This window comes from Cydia strobilella, chromosome 21 (genome assembly GCF_947568885.1).
Source record: "Cydia strobilella chromosome 21, ilCydStro3.1, whole genome shotgun sequence".
Lineage (NCBI taxonomy): Eukaryota > Metazoa > Arthropoda > Insecta > Lepidoptera > Tortricidae > Cydia > Cydia strobilella.
In genome coordinates this window covers 10,622,186-10,644,351 of record NC_086061.1, presented here as the reverse complement: position 1 = coordinate 10,644,351, position 22,166 = coordinate 10,622,186, and the positions used below count along the sequence as shown (strand labels likewise).

At 38.3% G+C, this 22,166-nt stretch overlaps 1 protein-coding gene across 10 annotated transcripts in view; it reads left to right on the top strand.

Moving 5' to 3' along the window:
• LOC134750950 (oxysterol-binding protein-related protein 3-like) overlaps positions 1-17,848 on the top strand; it is a 61,510-nt gene extending 43,662 nt beyond the window's left edge. For 7 of the 10 annotated variants that reach the window (XM_063686232.1, XM_063686231.1, XM_063686230.1 and 4 more), the window contains 11 exons: positions 1,438-1,572; positions 3,264-3,360; positions 4,064-4,272; positions 6,003-6,215; positions 8,212-8,382; positions 10,081-10,194; positions 11,095-11,224; positions 13,560-13,674; positions 15,323-15,445; positions 16,461-16,575; positions 17,696-17,848. In XM_063686232.1, coding sequence (XP_063542302.1) covers positions 1,438-1,572; positions 3,264-3,360; positions 4,064-4,272; positions 6,003-6,215; positions 8,212-8,382; positions 10,081-10,194; positions 11,095-11,224; positions 13,560-13,674; positions 15,323-15,445; positions 16,461-16,557 — 1,404 coding nt within the window. In that variant the 3' untranslated portion in view covers positions 16,558-16,575; positions 17,696-17,848. The remainder of the gene's footprint in view (positions 1-1,437; positions 1,573-3,263; positions 3,361-4,063; positions 4,273-6,002; positions 6,216-8,211; positions 8,383-10,080; positions 10,195-11,094; positions 11,225-13,559; positions 13,675-15,322; positions 15,446-16,460; positions 16,576-17,695) is intronic. The other 3 variants (XM_063686228.1, XM_063686227.1, XM_063686224.1) reach the window with 2 other exon arrangements.
• Positions 17,849-22,166: the final 4,318 nt, after the last annotated feature.

Sequence of the window (22,166 nt, the reverse complement as noted above, 5' to 3'; positions counted from 1 at the left end):
ATTTCTACTACTTTTTTTTTTTGATTACGTCTTATTAATATTTTTATTGGTGGCTATGATGTTTGTTTTTGTAATATTTTTTTTTTGTGTGCATGTGCCTAGTTTTAAGATTTCAAACACAATGTAATATTGTTCTTGAATAAAAAATGATGATGATGATGATGACAACCAATATGAAAGTCGGTAGGGAGCTAAGGAGGGATAGGGACCTCATACTATTGTCTCTGTGACATGGTACTGAAATTTAATTCCTTGAGCGATAGATCATAATGCAACGAGAAAAATGGGTGAATTAACTTTTTACTGTCACTCGTTGCTATCGTTACGATTAGTTGTCCAGGGGACAAAAGAAACTTGAAATCCTAATTTATATGCCTACTTGAATAATAAACTATCTTTATCTTATCTTTATCAAATAGGTATGCATTTTTGTGTTAGTTACAACCATAGAGTAACTTATACTAGAGCGGTACTGGTCATAGTAAATTTAGTAACCTCAGTAAATTCACTGCCATCTGTCGACACACTTTAAAACTAAAAATGAAGATTTATAAAAATACGATAAATAAATAAATAAATATAAATAAATATTATAGGACATTCTTACACAAATTGACTAAGTCCCACGGTAAGCCCAAGGAGGCTTGTGTTATGGGTACTCAGCCAACGATATATATAATATATAAATACTTAAATACATAGAAAACACCCATGACTCAGGAGCAAATATCTGTGCTCATCACACAAATAAATGCCCTTACCGGGATTCGAACCCAGGACCATCGGCATCACAGGCAGGGTCACTACCCACTAGGCCAGACCGGTCGTATAAAATGTATTTAAATATGGATAAATGATTTTTTTTATTTGCATTAATTATTTTTATTATTTTGACCCATGTTCTTTCACTGATATGCGTTAAAATTGTTAAATAACAAATGAAACCGTCAACGCCATCTATACGACAGTAGGCCAAAGCTAGTGGCGCCCTCTGAACGAGAATCAAATTTTCTTGATTTTCGAGGCACGTTTTTTCCTTAGACTGTATCCATCTATTAAGGAGTTATATCTATCTTTGGTTACAACCAATTTCCATAAAGGGCCATCTACAAAGCATGTTATAGAACCTCATAAAACATCTCTTCAAACAAAGTGTACCAGTTTTGTCTCTTGGACAACGGGACAGGATAACAACACAAAAAAAACCGGCCAGGAACACATGCATTTTACTTTCCTCGTATTCGAAATGAAAAGTAGTGTGTTTAACTCAGGTGAAAGGCATCATTTCAGTCTCGGACTATTGGCGCTCTCACTGCGTTCGAGCGCCAAACAAAATCGGCAGGAATGAGTGCCTTTCATCCCATGGTTAACAATCTATTAATTCACTACATGTATATGTAACTTTGTGAACATGAACAACAAGCAATGTGATTAAAGTCCACATTGCAGCAGGCGCCACGGCCCTTCCCTCAATCCCTGAGCTACAGCTCGTCCTGCGTGTCCGCTTCCGAGTTCTTCGACGCTGAGGAACATGATGAACTCAAACCAACGGAGATTATCACCACTGATGAGGTAATTTAAGTTAATCTTCTTCCTTGCCACTTCCCATCATTTGGGGTCGGCTCTCCTCGCGTGTGACAAGGAGGGGGGGAGGGGTCAAAAAAACCTCGACATTTGTGTGACGTAATTAATGGATAAGCGCTCAGACCATCTTCTTAATTCAATTCAATTATTTATTTCAGGCTCATATAATTTGTTAGTAATACAATTAAATTAATCTTAATATGCTAATGTTAGTAAACACACATTAAATTACAAATAAAAATATATCACATTTAACTATTTACATAATGAAGACTGCCACATTCCAAACACTACTGTTGTACATGCAACAGCATCCAGTGATTCCAGTGGTGTTGGAACGGGCAGTCTAGCCTCTCGGCCAGCACACTGTTGGAGCTACCGCGCAACCGCCGCATCAGTGAGGCAGTACGCTTACGCATTATGGCCTGGAATCCATCAGTTCGAACCTCCGCGAACATACCTGATGCACTGCACTAATGTTTGATCCCTTTTTCTAATAAATTTATTTTTCTCAAACATGCTATGTAATATTGATATTACGTTCTTTATATTAGGCTGGGAAGTATCACGACTCCGGCGCGGCTAGACGAGGGGCCTGTAATGAAATTTCATACAAAGTTGCAGGCCTAGGCCGGGAAGTGGCTCTTTTTTAATTTTGATTTCACATATATTTGTGACACAGCATCATGGCATTCAGCCAAAAAAAAACTATAACCAATATTTGCTTATGGTTCGGAATGACATTCTGCCAATACCCCTTAAAAAAAACAATAAACGATAATTAATATATTTTGCAGTTTTATTTGTATCGAATTTACAAAAAATATATAAATAAAACATTATTAACAAATTCCAATAATATTGAATTGCAAATTTACCTACAAATACAGATTTAAAATATAGTTGGTCAAACCAGTTTGTCAGTAAATAAGAACAAAAAAACTATACTCATCCTTTTCTTTTGGGTGCTAGTACCAGTGTAAGACAAAGATAGTATGATTATCTCTGTCTATGTTTGAAATGAGACAGTCCTTTGACAAACTATATTTCATTTAAATATTAGCGGTAAAAATGTCTACTCAAACACGCGTTGGTGTTTTTTTAATCGTTTTGGAGGTAAAGTTGATCATTTTTCATTGTGTATCTGTAATTCTATTTTATTGGATTTATTGTGCGTTGTTTATTGTGTTATTTAATATGAGTTCCGACGAAAATATTAAATGAATACCTGTTAATTATACTCCATGTTTAAGGCAACGATGTATGTGAAGCATAATATCAACATAAAAAACTATGTAATCTTAGTTATGTGGCTAAAACTACAGTCAGAAGGATGCAAGGCGAAAAATCAAAGATACATAAATATACCTTTGAACATTTGTGTAATAAATTAATTAACTACATGTGTAAAATATACGACACGTGTGATAAATATAGGTACAGGTGGTAGTTATATTTTGTGCATAGTTTACTTTTAGTTTCTTTAGAATTAAAACTTTGATTTCGTGGAGATTTCTTTATTTATTTCATTGCATGTTTGAGAAAAGCACTATACATACATCGGCGTGAAAAGGGGTTGTCGGCCTCATAACTATCCGGCCTCACTACGTTCGGCCGTATATATGCATTCGGCCGGCAACCCCTTACTTCCCGGCCTCTGTAGTAATGTACTATTTCAGGCGGGTGTGATAGAGCTGGACGGGGATTCCTCCTCCGAAGCCGGTTCGTTATCCAGCGAGGAGGGTTCGGCCAGCTCCGATAACTCAGATGGTGCGAGTGAGTCCGCTTATCTGTGTTGTGGCTTTTATCTTATCTTCAGTCTGAAGGGGGTCTTGTAAAACGTAAAACTTGGAACAAGGCGTTACGTAACAATGTTTTTTTAATAAAATAAAATACCTACATAATTAAATAACTAAATAATTATAATTTATAAATGTTGATGGTAAGTATTGCAGGCGGGGACCAACTTGACCGCCACCAACGAAAATACCTACCTAAGTAACATTCTGCTAAATAGTGAACTTAACAACCAACAACCAAAATGACTATAAGTAACCCTCTGTTGGTCCCCGCCTGCAATACTTACCATCAACATTTATAAATTATATTTAGTTAATATTTAGAATAAGTTTTTATTTATTTAACTATCGATTACGAACACGTTTCATAGTGTATTTTATATTGTTTAAACGGTATTCCATGGCTTGGTTTTAGCATTTGATTAAACAATATTCTTCTGGGGCTTGTTTTCCTCTTTTTAGTGTGCAGTCGGGTTTTTTGTTTTTTTATAATATATTTTTTTTTATTATGTTATTTTCGTTATAATTTTATTTCTTTGCTAGTGTAAGTAATAATTATTTTGTTATTTTTTCTGATGTGTTCGTAAATTTATATTGTATGTAATTGCACCTTAAAATAAATAATTTATGTATTTATCTAATTTTAATGAAGAGTGCATTACAGTAAACTTATTTTCCAGGATCAGCAGTGATTCCAACAGAGAGAACCCCACTCCAGAACGGTTCAGGAACACTAACTACCATCTACACGCGCCGTTCCCGATTGCCTTGTCCAAGACCTACCCCAGCCTCGCCGAGCCTATGGAACCTGTTGTACAAGAATATTGGGAAGGATCTGAGTCAGATATCCATGCCGGTCACTATTAATGAACCATTAAATATGCTACAGGTTAGTACAAAATTTGTGGTATTTTCTATAAATAACCGGCTAAGTGCGAGTCGGACTTGCGTTCCAAGGGTTTCGTACATTACACAATTTAAACAATGTATTTTTTATGTGAAATAAATAAATATTATAGGACATTCTTACACAGATTGACTAAGTCCCACGGTTAGCCCAAGGATGCTTATGTTATGGGTACTCAGACAACGAATATATATAATATATAAATACATGAGAAATGAAATGGGAGTGAAATGTCTTTCCCCGTAGAAGTCGGATCAAAAACTAAGTAATTAAGTCCGACTCACGCTTGACTGCACATTTCAGTAGGAGTAGCAGAGAAAGCGCTGTTATTGTTTACCCTTGTCACAGTCTCACATTTTTTTTATTCCCCACCATAATTTTAGTATGGTTTATGGTGGGCTACAAATCTACTCGACCAATCATATTGTCGCATTGCGTATGTTTTGTCCCTCACGGGCGCACGCGTATAGCTGATCTATGAAATACTAGGTCTATGATATTTTCTCAAACATGCTATGTAATATTGATATTACGTTCTTTATATTAGGCTGGGAAGTATCACGTTTCAGGCGCGGCTAGACGAGAGGTCTGTAATGTAATTTCATACAAAGTTGCAGGCCTAGGCCGGGAAGTGGCTTTTTTAAATTTCTATTTCACATATAATTGTGGCACAGCATCATGGCATTCAGCCATTTAAAAAAAACTAAGCAATATTTGCTTTTTGGTTCGTTTGACATTCTGCCAATACTTTACAATTAAAATTTTTTTTTGTTTGTTTTTTTAACCTGACGGGCTCTATGGCACTAGGGCCATTAGAGCGGTAGGACTGTGTGGGGTGATGGTAGCCTGGGAAAATTCCAGGACCCTTCCGCGTCACACGAGACGGGTTTGCTACGCTAGAATAGTTAATTAAAAACAAAGCGATATTTGATTGATATATATAGTTGGTCAAGCAAATCTTGTCAGTACATTAGAACAAAAAAAACTATACTCATTCTTTTTTTTTGGTATTAGTACTAGAGTAAGACAAAGATAGTATGATTCTCTCTGTCTATGTTTGAGAAAAGCACTATACATACATCGGCGTGAAAACGGGTTGTCGGTCTCATAACTATCCGGCCTCACTACGTTCGGCCGTATATTCTATTCGGCCGGCAACCCCTTCCTTCCCGGCCTCTGTAGTAATGTACTATTATAAATATTTGAAGGCATGTTTACAAAAAACAACATAACTAACATTTTTTGCGGATTTGAGTTTTTGGTATCATAGCATTCGTCTAAGCAGGATCTACACGTAGAGCAAAAGATAGTGTCCAAAAATGACCCTAATGGTCCAAAATCAGTCCCCAAAAATATACCTATACTGGTTAAGTAAGATAAATCTGTACCTCTCTGACAGAATACAAAACATAATTTCTATAGAAACTTGTTTTATTTTCTTACAAAAGAACATAACTAACAAAATTTTACAAAAACAGCACAAGTGACGAACTTATTTTTCAATTTATTTTTTCCAAAAATACTGGTCTTTGAAATGTGTAATCGTATATTTCGGAACTATTGGCCACTTACTAAAATCACCTATACAATGTTTATGTCCAATAACTAATATATAAGAAGACATTTTTTTTCGTTTCCCGTAAATTCATGTCTAGTGTAGTTATGTTGTTTATGTAAACATGCCTTCATTTATCTGAAACCTTTGTCCACAGCGCCTCTGCGAAGAGTTAGAATACTCGGAGCTCCTCGATTCAGCGTCGTCCTGCAACAACGAGCTGGATCGCATGTCGCTAATAGCGGCGTTCGCGGTGAGCGCGTACGCGGCGTCCGCGCACCGCGCAGCGTCCAAGCCGTTCAACCCGCTGCTGGCCGAGACCTACGAGTACGTTAGGGGGGAGAGAGACTTCCGGTTTATTGCTGAACAGGTACGAAAATACACGCTCTGAGAACAAATTAAATTATTTTCTATGAAAATATTTTAATTTGTGGTTTTTCAAGTAGACACACTACTATTTAAACTATAAACTGAAATAAATATCATATACGAAGGAAAAAATGACCAAAGCCACCAGTGTCCAGAGCTGGAGTCGAACCGGCGTACCCCGTTTACCGGACAGGTGCCTGAACCGCTCGGCTATCCGGCCACGGTGGCATGGGTCGAAATTTCCAAGTATATGACAATTCCCGAAGGCTTGTGGCGCCACCTGCCTGGATTCCAGCTCTGGACACTGGAGGCTTTGGTCATTTTTTCCTTCGTATATGATATTTATTTCAAAATACACGCTCTCTGGCAATCCCATGATGCATCAATGTCATATTTTATTATCTCCGAAAACTTGTCAAAAACCTGTCAAAGGTACAGTATGTATAATATGGATGGTAAAGAAAGGATCGCAATCTCTTATGGCAGAATTGTTGTAAAAGTGACCGCGTTAAGCTTTAAATAATAGTTCCTAATCTCTCCGGTGGCGCTAGTTAGGCTCTGGGACATGAGTATAACATGAACCATATAAAGCAACAAATAACCCGACCAAATTACGTAGGTTGTTTTTGGTAGTACTTCGGTGTATGGTGGCGCCGCCTAATTACTGTTTTTTGATGGACACTTTTTATACATAGAGATTTGGCTCCTTTATACAGTCTCCATGATGTATAAGTTACTCTATAGTTTACTAAAAAGGCTAGTCCTGCACTCTTGGTGGCAGAACATTGCAGTAATATCCCCTATTCAGTTACATTCCTTTTCATACAAAACATATGTGACATTTTCAATCAAAAGGTACCACATTGTCGGTTGTCGATAAGGTTGATTTCTAATTGAAGCTATATGGAAATAGCGCCTTACTGACAAGCGACAATAAGTACCCTTTTAAGTTTTGAATGATTCACGGTTAGTTTCACTAGACTTATATTGACCGGGATATAGACCGTTATTACCTTTTGTATTATTTGTGAGCTCCCGATATTTCGACGCAGTTACATGCATCATGTTCACGGGTGACTGAAGATAGCGGGTGGGTGTCAAAGTTGTGTAGACAGCGCTCTGTCTACCCTCATTCTTGCGCGTCGGCTGCGTTCACTTTCAACGTTACCAACGGTCGCATTCACACTTGTTGGTCCGGTCGCGTTCACACTCACTCACTGTTCACTGTTTGGACAGACCAACGAGTGTGAACGCGACCGGACCAACAAGTGTGAATACGACCGTTGGTAACGTTGAAAGTGAACGCAGCCGACGCGCAAGAATGAGGGTAGACAGAGCGCTGTCTACACAACTTTGACACCCACCCGCTATCTTCAGTCACCCGTGAACATGATGCATGTAACTGCGTCGAAATATCGGGAGCTCACAAATAATACAAAAGGTAATCACGGTCTATATCCCGGTCAATATAAGTCTAGTACCCTTTTGGTTGAAAATGGCACAAATATTTACTTAGTACACAATTAGTAATTACTTGAAACAAATTGTACGTCTTTACGAGTAAAAGCCAAATAAAATTAGGGTTGCTATAGAGCTTCTTACGAGCAACCCCTTGAGTGAGCCACTGTACCCGGCTATTTTTTTCGGAGCCACTGTTTCCTACCCTACCCTACGGATTGGATTGGATACTTATGGATTAAAAAACCGCCCAAGTGCGAGTCGGACTCGCGCACCAAGGGTTCCGTACTTTTTAGTATTTGTTGTTATAGCGGCAACAGAAATACATCCATCTGTGAAAATTTCAACTGTCTAGCTATCACGGATCATGAGATACAGCCTGGTGACAGACAGACAGACGGACAGCGGAGTCTTATTAATAGGGTCCCGTTTTTACCCTTTGAGTACGGAATTACAAATATGGAATCAATAAAATATTAGGTACTTTGTCAGAGATGTATCCAGTTTCAGATTAAAAAACAATGATAACATTTTTCCAGGTGTCCCATCACCCGCCGATATCAGCTTGCCACGCGGAATCCCCTCGCTGGACATTCTGGCAGGAGGCTCGCATCAAGACCAAGTTCTGGGGCAAATCGATGGAATTCCAGCCGACGGGCCGAGTCCATGTGCGACTGACGCCTTCTGGCGACCATTATAGTTGGAACAAGGTATGTTCTACACCGTGTTTTTTTTTATTTCCGTTAATTTTAAGTTAATTTCTCTAAGAAACTAGTGTTTTAACTCTTACGGTTTTTGAGATATTCAATAAATAAATTTAATTGCTAAACCTGTGTAAACAATTCTTCATTGCCTCCAAATTTTATTTATTTTTCAAGTTTCGTCAGTAAAGAGTTTCCATTGATAGCTATTCACTACAAGAAGGTTACTGAGGTGAGTTAGTTTGACAGTTCCGACATTACCTACTTTTCTTATATTATGTTTCACACTAACTTTTACGTAACTCTAAAGGACCTTTTACGATGCAATATTCATTTATTTTGTATGAAAAAGGAAAAAAATTTTTTTTCGAATTTTACAAAAAGCGATATACCAGGTAGCTTCTATTAATGTACCAAGCAACGTGTCGAATTTAACGGAAAAAAAACACGGTGTATAGTTTGTCTAAGGATTGTCTCATTTCAAACATAGACAGAGATAATCATACCATCTTTGACTTACACTAGTACTAGCACCCAAAAGAAAAGGATGAGTATACTTTTTTGTTCTTATTTACTGCCAAATTGGTTTGACCAACTATATCTGTTAAATACATGCCAAAATGTGTCGTTTTCAAGCAAAAGGTACCACATCGTCGCTTGCCAAAAGGACGCTCTGACAGGTTTTTCATATACACGCAAGTTTCGTCCTTATGATAAGCGACAATGTGATACCTTTTTATTGAAAACGTCACATATTATTTAAAAAGGGTTACGTCGAATAAACGCGACATGTTTCTATGTGAGTGGTTTTAAAATAATTTAATATGTTTGAGTCTCATGGGAGTTTTATAGTTAATGTATTTATTATCTTGTGATTTTTGACAGGCGATCCTTTTTGCTTCGATGCTGTTGTTTTCGATCTTTGACGTTTGTGGTGTAATGAAAATGGAATGAAAATCTTTATTTCAGGCAACTAGTGGCCCATAAATAGATAAATACATTAAAACTAGCATACACATTATAAAAATCGGCAAAGTGCGAGTTCGTTTAACTCGCGCACCGAGTGTTCCGTACAAACTTTCAATTTTCTCATGTAAATAGAATCACGAAAGACTTTTGACCGGAAGTATACTAAGCGTAATTGTGTACAGCGCCATCTATCGGCAAATTGGCTAACTAATTGGCGCGACCTGTATGTATGTTGGTTTTTCAGAGATATTTCCTTATCATGTGAACCGATTTCAACAATTTTTGTTTTATTAGAAAGAAGGTGTTTTTAGTGTAATCTCATCGACATTTCAAGTATATCATACACTCGCAAATGGGCTTAAATTGCAAATTTTATGATAATAATAAAAAAATTGGCCTAAACTCCTCCTTGTATACAATGATATATTAAATATCAATAAACACCAGTTAGTTTTTAGGGTTCCGTACCCAAAGGGTAAAAACGGGACCCTATTACTAAGACTCCGCTGTCCGTCTGTCTGTCACCAGGCTGTATCTCATGAACCGTGATAGCTTTTAAATTTTCACAGATGATGTATTTCTGCTGCCGCTATAACAACAAATACTAATAAGTACGGAACCCTCGGTGGGCGAATCCGACTCGCACTTAGCCGGTTTTTTGATAACCCCTCGCCCAACAGACTTACTTGCCGACGTCCCTGCCTATAGATGTAACATAACATTTCTATTTTGTTTCAGGTGACGACATGCGTCCACAATTTGTTCGGTGGGCAGCGGTGGGTCGACCAATACGGCGACATGCACATCGTGTGCCACGGCACTGATATTACCTGCAAACTGCAGTTCATCAAGGTATGTCTCATATTTAAAATATTAAGCTTAAGGTTCGGAAAATGCCGACGACAAAGTCGAGTGGAAAAAACGAGGGGAGGCCTTTGCCCAGCAGTGGGACACCAAAGTAGGCTAATAAAATTTGAATTTTGAGATGTGAAGAAATATAAAGCGATTTTGACGACCGGTCTGGCCTAGTGGGTAGTAAGTAACCCTGCCTGTGAAGCCGATGGTCGTGGGTTCGAATCCCGGTAAGGGCATTTATCTGTGAGCACAGATATTTGTTCCTGAGTCATGGGTATTTTCTATGTATTTAAGTATTTATATATTATATATATCGTTGTCTGAGTACCCATAACACAAGCCTCCTTGGGCTTACCGTAGGACTTAGTCAATCTGTGTAAGAATGTCCTATAATATTTATTTATCTCCTCGGATTTCACGGGCCTATAAATCCCGTTATTTATTATTATTATTATTTATAAAGTATTATTTATTAACTAAGTTTTACAAATACGGTAGTGCAATAAATATTAGTCTTTTTATGGTCGTCTAAACACTATCTTGATTACGAAATCCCTACGGAAAAAGTAGGAAGAAGACACCCAAAAAATCTGGTCAAGATTGTCGCAAATCGTAGTATGTACGTAGGTGTAGGCAGCGCACAATCGGTATTGTTGGAGAGCGTTCACAAAACAGCCGATGACGTCTTTAACCTCGTGAGGCTAAATGTACATTAAAATGTACATATTCATTGCAATCTAATTTGAACCTTTTGATGAAACAAATAGAGTAGCATTTCACTGCGTTGTAAAACAAACGAAATTCGTTCCAATTTACTTATAGAATAAGGTGCAAATTAAAAATTGTAAATCTTTATATGGTGGGTCCCTGGGGGATATATCAAAGCTTTTTTTACAGGCCAGCTCATGGTCATCGAGTCGGCACGAGGTGCGGGGGGTGGTGGCGGTGGGGGGGCAAACGCGCATGCGCCTACAAGGTCGCTGGTCTGAGGGGCTGCAGGGCGGAGAGCGGACGCTTTGGAGACCAGGTAACCTTTACTCCTGCTTATTCATGAAGTCCTGGTCGAGTAACGAGGTGGGAGTGGAGGCAGTGGTGGGGGGGGGGGGGCAGCCGCGCATGCGTCTTCAAGGACGCTGGCCTGAGGGGCTGCAGGGTGGGGAACGGACGCTTTGGAGACCAGGTAACCTTTACTCCTGCTTATTCATGAAGTCCTGGTCGAGTTACGAGGTGCGAGGGGTGGAGGCAGTGGGAGGGGGGGGGGGGGTGGCAGCATGCGTCTTCAAGGACGCTGGTCTGAGGGGGCTGCAGGGCGCAGAACGGTCGCTTTGGAGACCAGGTAACCTACCTTTCAGCCAGTGTCGAAGAGAATTTTTTTCTGACTCAACCGATTAGAATTTAGAACAAGTGCTGCCCCCTACAGTTCACCAACGCTCCCCTAAGATACCGTGGGGCTAAAGCACAGGGCGGACACGCTATACATCAAAAATGACTTGCGTTTCTATGTGTGAAAGGCACGTCTGTACACGCGTCATGCGTCATAGTGTGAGTAAATTGCTTAAAAACAGTACTGAGCCGCCGGCAAACGGCCGTCAATCTGCTGTCGCGGGGCGAGGTAATTCGAGTCGGGGCGGGACGGGGCGTGGCCGTTCTGTATGATAATACTATTACTTATTCTGTGGCTAAAGTCAACAGTTTATTTTACTTCGTTGTATGTTGTTGACTACCGAAAGCGTGCATTCAATCTATGTTGTTTAAACTCATAATCTATTTCGGAGAAAATAAATTTGGGTCGTGTAGGATAGCTGTCCTTTTGGTTGCCAAATACAAATAATTTATTTAAAAAAGTATTGTACAGAGGTTCATCTTAAAGACTAAGAGTTGTTAGTAGAGGAAAGTGGTTTACGAATGCCTGAACTAGGAGTTCCTGTGTTTCAGGCAGCGAAGGACAAAATTAATCAATTTTTAATTATTCACTTAATTATAAATTAATAGTAGTACTTACACAATAGAAGTCTTATCGCCTTAACAAAATAGGTCTTAAGTATTAAATTTCAAAGTACACAATCATGTTACGACTATTAGTAGGTTCTCTGTATCATCGTACGTCATATTTTGAAGGGCGCGTCGTAGAGTATTCTTACAACAAGCATAGCTAAGTGGGTATAGGTCTAGTTTTACATTTAACCTGTTGTACAAAAATGGGCCCAAGAAGACAAAAAATCTAGAATGTAGTAGTGTAAGCTTTAATTAGCTCCATGCATGAATTTATTTTTATTTTTGGATTCATAATTTATATCGTTGGAACACCGGAAATGATAAAAATACTTTTGTAAACCTTAACATTATTTTATTAAAAAATATTTAAAATTATGAAACTTTTTGAGCGGTTGAAACGCTCATAATTTTTGGCGCGAATTCGACAGAGCGTGATGACGTCACACGTTGGGCGGCCCAACTGACGTTTGCTACTAATGACACTAATCTGTCGAACGCGTGACGTCACGTGGCGTTTCGAGCGTTTCGCTCACTAGCTTTTCGCGGGCAAATTTTTGTACTTTTTATTTATAATTTTAAGTAATTAAATGGTAATTTAAAAACGGAAATGCATTTGTAACATGATATAACGGTAACAAACATCCGAATAAAACATATTTCGTTAAAATATAAACTTCATGCATGAGGCTAATTAAACGCAGGTTTGGAGGAACGCTTGTTTTGTTTAAAATATCAGGTTATTCTTACAGACAGTGCTTATCGTTGCGGCAGCTTCTAGGAAAGAGGGCGGGGTCACCCATTTGACATTACATATCGATTTTTTAAAGATGCGTTCGGAAACGTTCTATACTGACACATATGTTTCGGATACTATTACACTGATATTACACCAAAGACAGTGGCTTTATTTAACAGATTAAACTCCAAACCAAAAAATTAACAAAGTTTAGCTCTTCTATATGAAATGAAAACATTTGAAATGAAATGAAAACATTTATTGTCAGACCACAGGTAGAAATATAAAAGATGTTAATGGATAATTTAAGTCCTTTTCCGCAGTCTACCGTATTTACGGTGTACAATATTTAGTGTCATGCACAACATGCAGGCAAGTTATTTACACTATTTACATATGTCACAGTATTTCATACAATAATGTCCCCAGTTTTGTGTCACTTTATTACGCTATATCTGAATATGTCAAGTTTATTATTATTACATCATTAATTATTATTATTTTATAATTTACCATTGTAATTTAAAAAGTCAAGTGGGGAATAAAACATTTTGCTCAACAGCCATTCATTAAGTGCCTTTTTAAATTTAGTATTGTCAAGGTTTTTATATAATATGATGTATGATTTCAGGGCCCATGCCACCAGACTACGAGCTGTATTACGGCTTCACGCGCTTCGCTATGGAGCTGAATGAGTTAGAACCGGGGATGCGCGACGTGCTGCCCTCTACTGACACTAGGTTGAGGTAAAAAATCCATACTAATCCATACTAATATTATAAATGCGAAAGTCTGTCTGTCTGTCTGTGTGTTCCCTCTTCACGCTTAAACAGCTGAACCGATTTAGATGAAATTTGGCATAGAGATAGGTTGAGTCCCTGAGAAGGACATAGGATAGTTTTTATCGCGAAAATCATCCCTTAAGAAAGTAAAAAGCGGGGTGGGATTGTGATACTTAACGAAGTGCCTGCTAATTTGTGTGCATAATATGCTAAAATTTAGATTGCTATGAGATTTTCTCCAGGCGCTATTCTTACTCTAGCTGCTGTTACTAAGTCCACGCAGACGAAGTCGCGGGCAAAAGCTAGTAAACAATATTTTTTTGTTACTTAGCCTAATTTAGCGCGCTCCAGAACTGAGTTGGATGTAGGTGTCAAGACCGTTAAGCTTAAGTGGTACTGGGCTGGACATGTCTGCCGCATGCACCCGGAAAGGTGGGCCAAAATGGTTACCGAGTGGGACCCACGGAACACCATAGACGATGGAAACAATCCCAAGAATTAACGTAGGCATTCGTTTTTTACGCAGTGACTGCCATCTGACCATTCCAACCCAGGGTGTTTCTCGATATGGAACTGATAAATGTCAATTTATATTTCGTTCTAAAAAAACTGGCCAAGTGCGAGTCGGACTCGCGCACCGAGGGTTCCGTACTTTTTAGTATTTGTTGTTATAGCGGCAACAGAAATACATCGTTACTGAAATTTTCAACTGTCTAGCTATCACGGTTCATGAGATACAGCCTGGTGACAGACGGACAGCGGAGTCTTAGTAATAGGCGGGTTCCGTTTTTACCCTTTGGGTACGGAACCCTAAAAATGGATGATTATTTCTCTATAGTACTTCTCACATAGCTTGGGTACGGTGACAGTTGTCATCTCAATACATGTGCCGATTTTGCGTTTTAAAGTTGATATCTGGGAGACCGAGCTTTGCTCGAAAAATATATAAAAACTCAAAAATGCGCGTTTTCCCAAAGACCTAGCTAGATCGATTTTTCCACGAAAACCTTCATACAGCAAATTTCATCGAAATTGATAGAGCAGTTTCCGAGATCCCCGAAATATATACTATACAAGAATTGCACGTTTAAAGGTATAAGGTAAATTATGGAGATGACAACTGTCACCATACCCATGTGAGAATATTAGCATCATTATCATATCAGTCTTTTATCGCCCACTGCACAGCATAGACTCATAGCTTCGAGTACGCCACTTATCCCGGTCCTGAGCCAATCTCGAAAATGTTATACTTACTTCGCTGGCTCAGCGACCCGAAGTGGATCTTGGCCTCCGATACTAGGTTTCGCCATTCGTTCCTATCCTGTGCGATCCGACGCCATTCAGCTGCCTGGATGTCACATAGGTCCTTCCGGACCTCATCGATCCACCGGTACCTAGGCCTTCCGACCGGACGTCTCCCAGTTGGTCGCCCCAGATAAGCTCTCTTGGCCGCACGATCCTCTCCCATCCTCTCCACGTGGCCGAGCAGCCTTGCTCTCGCCGATGATGTTGGGCTCGCCCACCAGTTCTTCCACCTCCAAGTTCTTCCTCACTCTCCAAGAGCCATCTCGAAAATGTTATAATAATCAGTTACTATTTTTGGTTGCAGACCTGACCAGCGAGCTTTAGAAGAGGGAGACGTGGATGCAGCAGAGCAGTTCAAGCACGAGTTAGAGCAGGCGCAGCGAGAGAGACGCCGTGACGGCGTCGAGCACACTCCGCTCTGGTTCAGGTAAGTTTCATCTTTGATAGTTGTACACCATTAGCTCTAGAAGGAAACTGATGCAGCAGAGCAGTTCAAGCACAGAATATGTAATAGTATTATCATACAGAACGGCCACGCACCGCCCCGCCCCGACTCGAATTACCTCGCCCCGCGACACCAGATTGACGGCCGTTTGCCGACCGCTCAGTACTATTTTTAAGCAAGTTTCACACGATGATACATGACGCGTGTACAGACGTACCGTTCATAGAAACGCAAGTGAGTTTTGATGTATAGCGTGTCCGCCCTGTGGTTTAAGCATGAGTTAGAGCAGACGCAGCCAGAGAGACGCCGTGACGGCGTCAAGCACATTCCGCTCTGGTTCAGGTAAGTTTCATTTTTGACCGCCAAAGATGTCAACTGACGAGTGGCTAAAAATCCAATTGGACCCGGGTATGTCCTTAAACTAAGTCTTATGCTTATTTTTGTCAATTCCCGATATTTCGGCACTATTGCAAATTAAATGTTATCTTCACGGAGAAGTTTTCTACTTACAGTCAGCAAAGCTATTGGCTTGTCATCCTTGCATACACATTTATAGGTATGCGGGGGTGCTAAACTAATAATTTTGCTTATTGTACGTTCACCGATGTCTTTTTGAAAATCTCTTACGAAAATTCTTGTTGTTTGGTAAACTGTTATAGAACCATTTCCACGTTTTATCTCATTTTGAGTTCCGTACCCAAAGGGTAAAAACGGGACCCTATTACTAAGACTCCTCTGTCTGTCTGTCTGTCTGTCCGTGTGTCACCAGACTGTATCTCATCAACCGTGATAGCTAGACAGTTGAAATTTTCACAGATGATGTATTTCTGTTGCCGCTATAACAACAAATGCTAAAAACAGAATAAATTAAATATTTAAGTGGGGCTCCCATACAACAAACGTGATTTTTTTTGCCGTGCGCGAGTCCGACTCGCACTTGTCCGGTTTTTTCCAATTTAAAGCTTTATATTTAATGGAATCCATACGAATTTAACAGAAAAACGATAGAAGACGGAGAAGAGACTTGGGTGTTCACTGGCGAGTATTGGAAGGCGCGCGAGGCGGGCTTCGCGGACACGCCGCGGCTGTGGTGACCGCGCTTATACATACACGTGAGTACTGCTAACTTAATAGGGAATATTACGCAAAACTCTGCGTAGAGGGCGTCACTAGCACAATCACAGGGCCTACCGCGAAACACGAAAATCTAAAGTTCGGTTTCTGCCTCTCTATCGCTTGCTTATTCGATCGATAGAGAGGCAGATAACGAAAACGACAGGTGTGTAAACAAACCGCCTTGATGAATCAATGTCATAGCATAGAGTAACTTATACTAGAGCGGTACTGTCATAGTAAATTTTGTAACCCCAGTAAATTCACTGCCATTTGTCGACACATTATAAAACTAAAAATGAAGATTTATAAAAATACGATAAAATGTATTTAAATATGGATAAATGTTTTTTTTTATTAGCATTAATTATTTTTATGATTTTGACCCATGTTCTTTCATTGATATGCGTTAAAATTGTTAAATAACAAATGAAACCGTCAACGCCATCTATACGACAGTAGGCCAAAGCTAGTAGCGCCCTCTAAACGAGAATCAAATTTTCTTGATTTTTGAGGCACGTTTTTTCCTTAGACTGTATCCATCTATTACGGAGTTATATCTATCTTTGGTCATAGTGAAAACTTGTCAAATAAGGGTTCCGTTTTTTGCCATTTGGCTACGGAACCCTAAAAACTGTTTTCCTAGGTCAGCTGCAGAGAAAAGGCACCCCCCTGCATACAAATTTCTGTAAATTTGTATGGACTTGGGGTACCTTTTCTCTGCAGTTGACATAGACATAGTATATACAAGTAGTTATAGACGCGCCACCGAGCGAATATAAAATTTGGGCAGCATAGGATTTTTTCTCTTTCACTCTTATAAATTTCGGTATTTCGCCATCGCCTCCTACCTATGATGCCACCCGGTCGGCGATAAGTACAAAGCAAGGCACTATTTTCTCTTTCCTCTTATAGGAATCGCAATAAGACTATCTTTCTCTATCAAAGAGTATCAGGCGCTTGGCCTAGTATGTATAAATTACTCCATGGTTTAGTATGCAGACTAGTGCTGCACTCTGGCGGCAGAACATTGCAGTAATACTCCGTATTATTTGACTATTACTCGTAACAACATTAGTCAATCTAAACAATTACTAAAAATACATGTTTTTGTTCCAGCGTTTGCCGCCGTGCGAGGTGCTGTGCTAGGTTGTGTCGCTTCGCTTAGCGTTCAATTAGCTTTACACGACTATAGCCTATATCGTCAATAATCCTTCTACTCTATGTATACTGTAAGGCCGAGGCGTTAGAGGCGAGAATCGTCTGCGGATTGTAGACTTTTCTGGAAGCTTTGGTTTAAAATGGGGTCTACTTTTTACTTTTGTCACTTGTCACAAAAACTCTTACGGAAATAGTAGGCCCTTAAAAGTTCTAGGTACTATACTAACAACTCATGTTTAGTATTTTTTTTTATCATATGCATTCAGTGTGTATTCGACGGTTCTTATAAGAACGCTGCTTATCTTGTTATGTTACATGTTTAAAATTATTCTGTTCCCAAAAGGAATATCGCCGCTATACTTACTCAACCTCGTATCTGCAACACTCATTTGATGTCAAAAACACCCGTATTCCGAATGAAAGAAAAGCGACATTTCCATCAAATGATTGTTGCAGATATGACGTTGAGTAAGTATAGCGATGATATGTAAAAAAACTAATTTGAAATCTCAACACTAGAGTTGAGAATATCGTTTTCTTACTATCGTTAATATGGGTGTAAGAATCTTACTTTATTAATAAAATGAACTTTGTTGTATTAATAGTATTATACAAATAGACAATTATTATATTTTACTATTTTGTTATCAAATGGTTCTGTACAATGGTACTAAGTTTTTCATAATTTTTTTGTTTTCATTTTTTCCAATTTATAAAATATTGTTTTTTATGGTATTGTGGCTGTGAAAAAGTTTCCATTTAAATGATAAATGATGTAATTATTGTATATTTTAATTTGTATAGTTCATACTGACTACAGTTGTATTGTCGAAAAGAGTAGGTATATTAATAGGAATGTTGTTATCTCGCTTACACTTATGCGTATTAAAATGGATATATGCTTATTTTAAGGAATTAAGTATTAAATATCACTACTTGCTTAGAGTACCAATGCATAATAATATAATAAAAACTTGCAATATCGGGAGCTCGCCAAAATTAATGTACAGGGTGAAATTTTAACCATCATAATACTCTGCGTAGTGACAAATATAGGTCATACTGATTTTTTTTTATTATGGGACCAATGCCGAAATTGTAAAAAAAAAATTCTCTGTCAGAAATCAGAGGCATCAGTGGGGAGACACTCCTCCTTTCGTGCAAACTCGGCTCCGTTCGGCTCAGCATTGCTCCTAGCAATTATTAGGGTTGGCACGACTTGACGTCCCTTTGCGTGCACGACCACAGATAAGATAATGACTTGAATTTAGACAACCCTAAATAGCCGAAAGACAACAAGACGAAAGAAAACATTGCTATACATTAGAAAGGGACAGCACGCTGGATCGCTGTCAAACGTCGGGTTTGTAGGAAGTATCCTTTCTATACGGTAGGACTATTACTTATTCTGTGGCGGCATCACATCACCCGTAATGTATGAAACAGCCAAATTTTTTTGCGATTTCGGCATTGGTCCCATAATAAAAGTGGTTCAGTAATGACCTATAAAGTCACTATGCAGAGTATGGCTGGTGGTTGAAATTTCATCCTATATACGGTAATATCATTTACAATGTAAATGTGGCTTTCCACACAAAAGGGTCCTTCTGCTACAAGTTCAATAAAGACGCTTCCATCTGAAATTCTAAAAATTAATAAATTATTTCAATTTAAAATTATTTTTTTATTATTATTATAAATTATTTCTGAAGTTCATATAGAAACGTCCTTATTGCAGATGAAGCATAAGGACCCTTATCTGATGGAAAGCCACAAATGACCATGTAAGGTTGAGGTCGTACACGTTATGTATAGAGTCATGAATTTCTTGATTTTATATGGAAAATAGAAATAAAATCGTCACTTGTACCATAAGGATTATATCGCGTAGAATTTATAATACATCCCGACGTTTCGAACCCTTTACAGCGTTCGTGGTCAACCGGTGAGGAAAAACTACAAAGTTCAATAATACCCACATACTAAAATAATAAACTATACACTTTAAGGCTGGTTATAAATTCAATATATGCGATATTATCCGTTTTCATAGTTTTATTTCTTGTCGCATTGATGTTATTTATAATAATTCAAGAAATGTTGATATAAATGTGACATGATTAGATTAATTAGACATCAGTAACACAGGAATTTTGTCACATGAAATGTATAAAAAAGACTGTCTACAAATTCTTAAACATATTCCACTAAATTGACAATTGCCAAGAATCTGACATTAACTGTCGTACGTTTCTGTAGCAGTACCACGAGTTGACACTTGACGTTTAAGATAGCGACTGCGTAAATTAGATCGCAGTTCATCCCGCTCGCACTGACATAGTCACGTAGTGAGTTCACGCAGTCGCTAATGCCAACTCGTGGTAGCCGTGCTGGGCTGGATTGATAAGTATTGGTATCGTAATTTAAAGAGGCAAAAGGAATGAAAAATAGAATTGATTTATTGATTATACACACGACTTAAAACTATGTCGTATACGTGGCCTCTTCTTTTGATAGAAAATATATAATGAGATTTTTCTGCGTTAGGAGGGTACGACAAATTGTCAGCTGACAATTGTCAAGTTAGTGTAGTTGTCATTGTAACATTACAATAGGGTAAATCGTCAATTAGACCACCGGTTAACTGGTCACCCTAAACTAAAAATGATTTCTATTCACCTATTTTAGTATAAGGTTTCAATAACTGGCCACCCTTCAGTAACTAGCCACCTTATACTAAAATTAATTCTGTTTATAGGTGAATAGAATTCATTTTTAGTGTAAGGTGGCCAGTTCTAAACAGTGGCCGGTAATTGATTACCCTACGTCACTTCATTTTCACGTTAAATTTAAAAAAAAAAACTTGTCAATTATCTATTGGAAAGGCGATATTAGATGAAGTGGCACTTCAAAATTTATGCACAATGTGACTAAAATTTAAAAATGGCTTACGCTATTGTCTAGCCTTAGTCCTTTGTCTTATTTTAATAATAAAATGTGCCCTTTTTATAGCCAGAAGGAAATGGCAAAGAATACAATATAATACTAATGTCTGGAAAAAGTTTAAACATTCACTGCTAACGTTTTCGTGGCGCTACGCTTCTAGCCGATTTCAGCGTTTTCCCGCTTTGTAGAGGAAGCGGATTCCCGGCCTTCAATGTGTTAACTATTGAAACTCCTTTGCTAATTTGCCTCAGAAATCAAGTTTTTAAAGTACAGTTGCACCAAACGCAATTGTCGGACTGATTAAAGTAACTCAACAGAGAACCAGTGACTATTAACTTACCATTCCTACAGCGTTTTGTAATTTACGCGGGTCCTTTCAAAGATGTTCGTATTTTACAGCGCAATCTATTAAATTGAAAATAAATTCGAGTTTTATGCATTAGAACTACTTTAAAAGCTAATTTTACGGTTTAACTTAGGTGTTTTAGTCACTCGCGCGACTGTTAGTGCTCGTACGAGTGACTAAAAACACCTAATTTAAATCGTAAAATTAGCTCCTTTGGTATGCCTTGTCCCGTATACGTACCTACCACCTACCACACAATTTGGACAAATTTACAGTTTCAAAGTTGAATTGTGTGATTGTGATTAATATTCGGTAGCAAATTTTTGACCAAGGCATACGAAGGATTAATGTTAAAACTACCTCTCAGTAAAAATATTTTGTATATTTTTTTTTAGGAATTAAATAAAGGGAAATTTGGTTATTAAAATAAGACAAAGGTTGAATTTAAAGTAAATGAGTTGGCTGGTGCGTTGTATTTTAAAATCTTTGCTTACCTCTTATGTAAGTCTTGTTCATGACTATTTGGAACCCAAAAACTGTTATAATATTGGCAGTGTACGCCGATTTATACCATGTAATCCAACTTCGAACAGAAAAAAAACAGCGGATCTCGTGTAAAAACGAGTGACGACGCGACGGATTTCAGCAGGTTTTCTAAGTCCGGGCGGACCGTCGCGGATTTTGAATTTTGAACGAGAATTATAAATTGTTCGAAGTTACTGGGTCCTTATACTGTGGTCTACCGCTTCACCGAGTTGGTTCATTGCTAGCTGCTGTGATTAAGTATAGGTTGATGGTTCTGGTTGGTATGCTCACGTACAGTCTTGAGTTAAGCGGTAAAGCTATCAACAATTAGGGTGACTGCTATAGTTCTTGGCCACTACATAGTAATGGCCACTTCTAACAAATCAGAAAGAAACAAGCCAATTGAAGCCTTATTGTTAGGAGTGGCCAGTAACTACTGCAGTCACCCTACGCTGAGTAGGTGTACTACAAAAATACAATTAGGTTTTATACCTATCTTGGCTAAAAGCTAAATGCAACTATTTTTAATTATTAAATGTTATTATTTGAGTTTAGTTTTTAAGTATAACTGTGAAAATGTTTTATCGTTATTATTTTATGATATTTAAATGA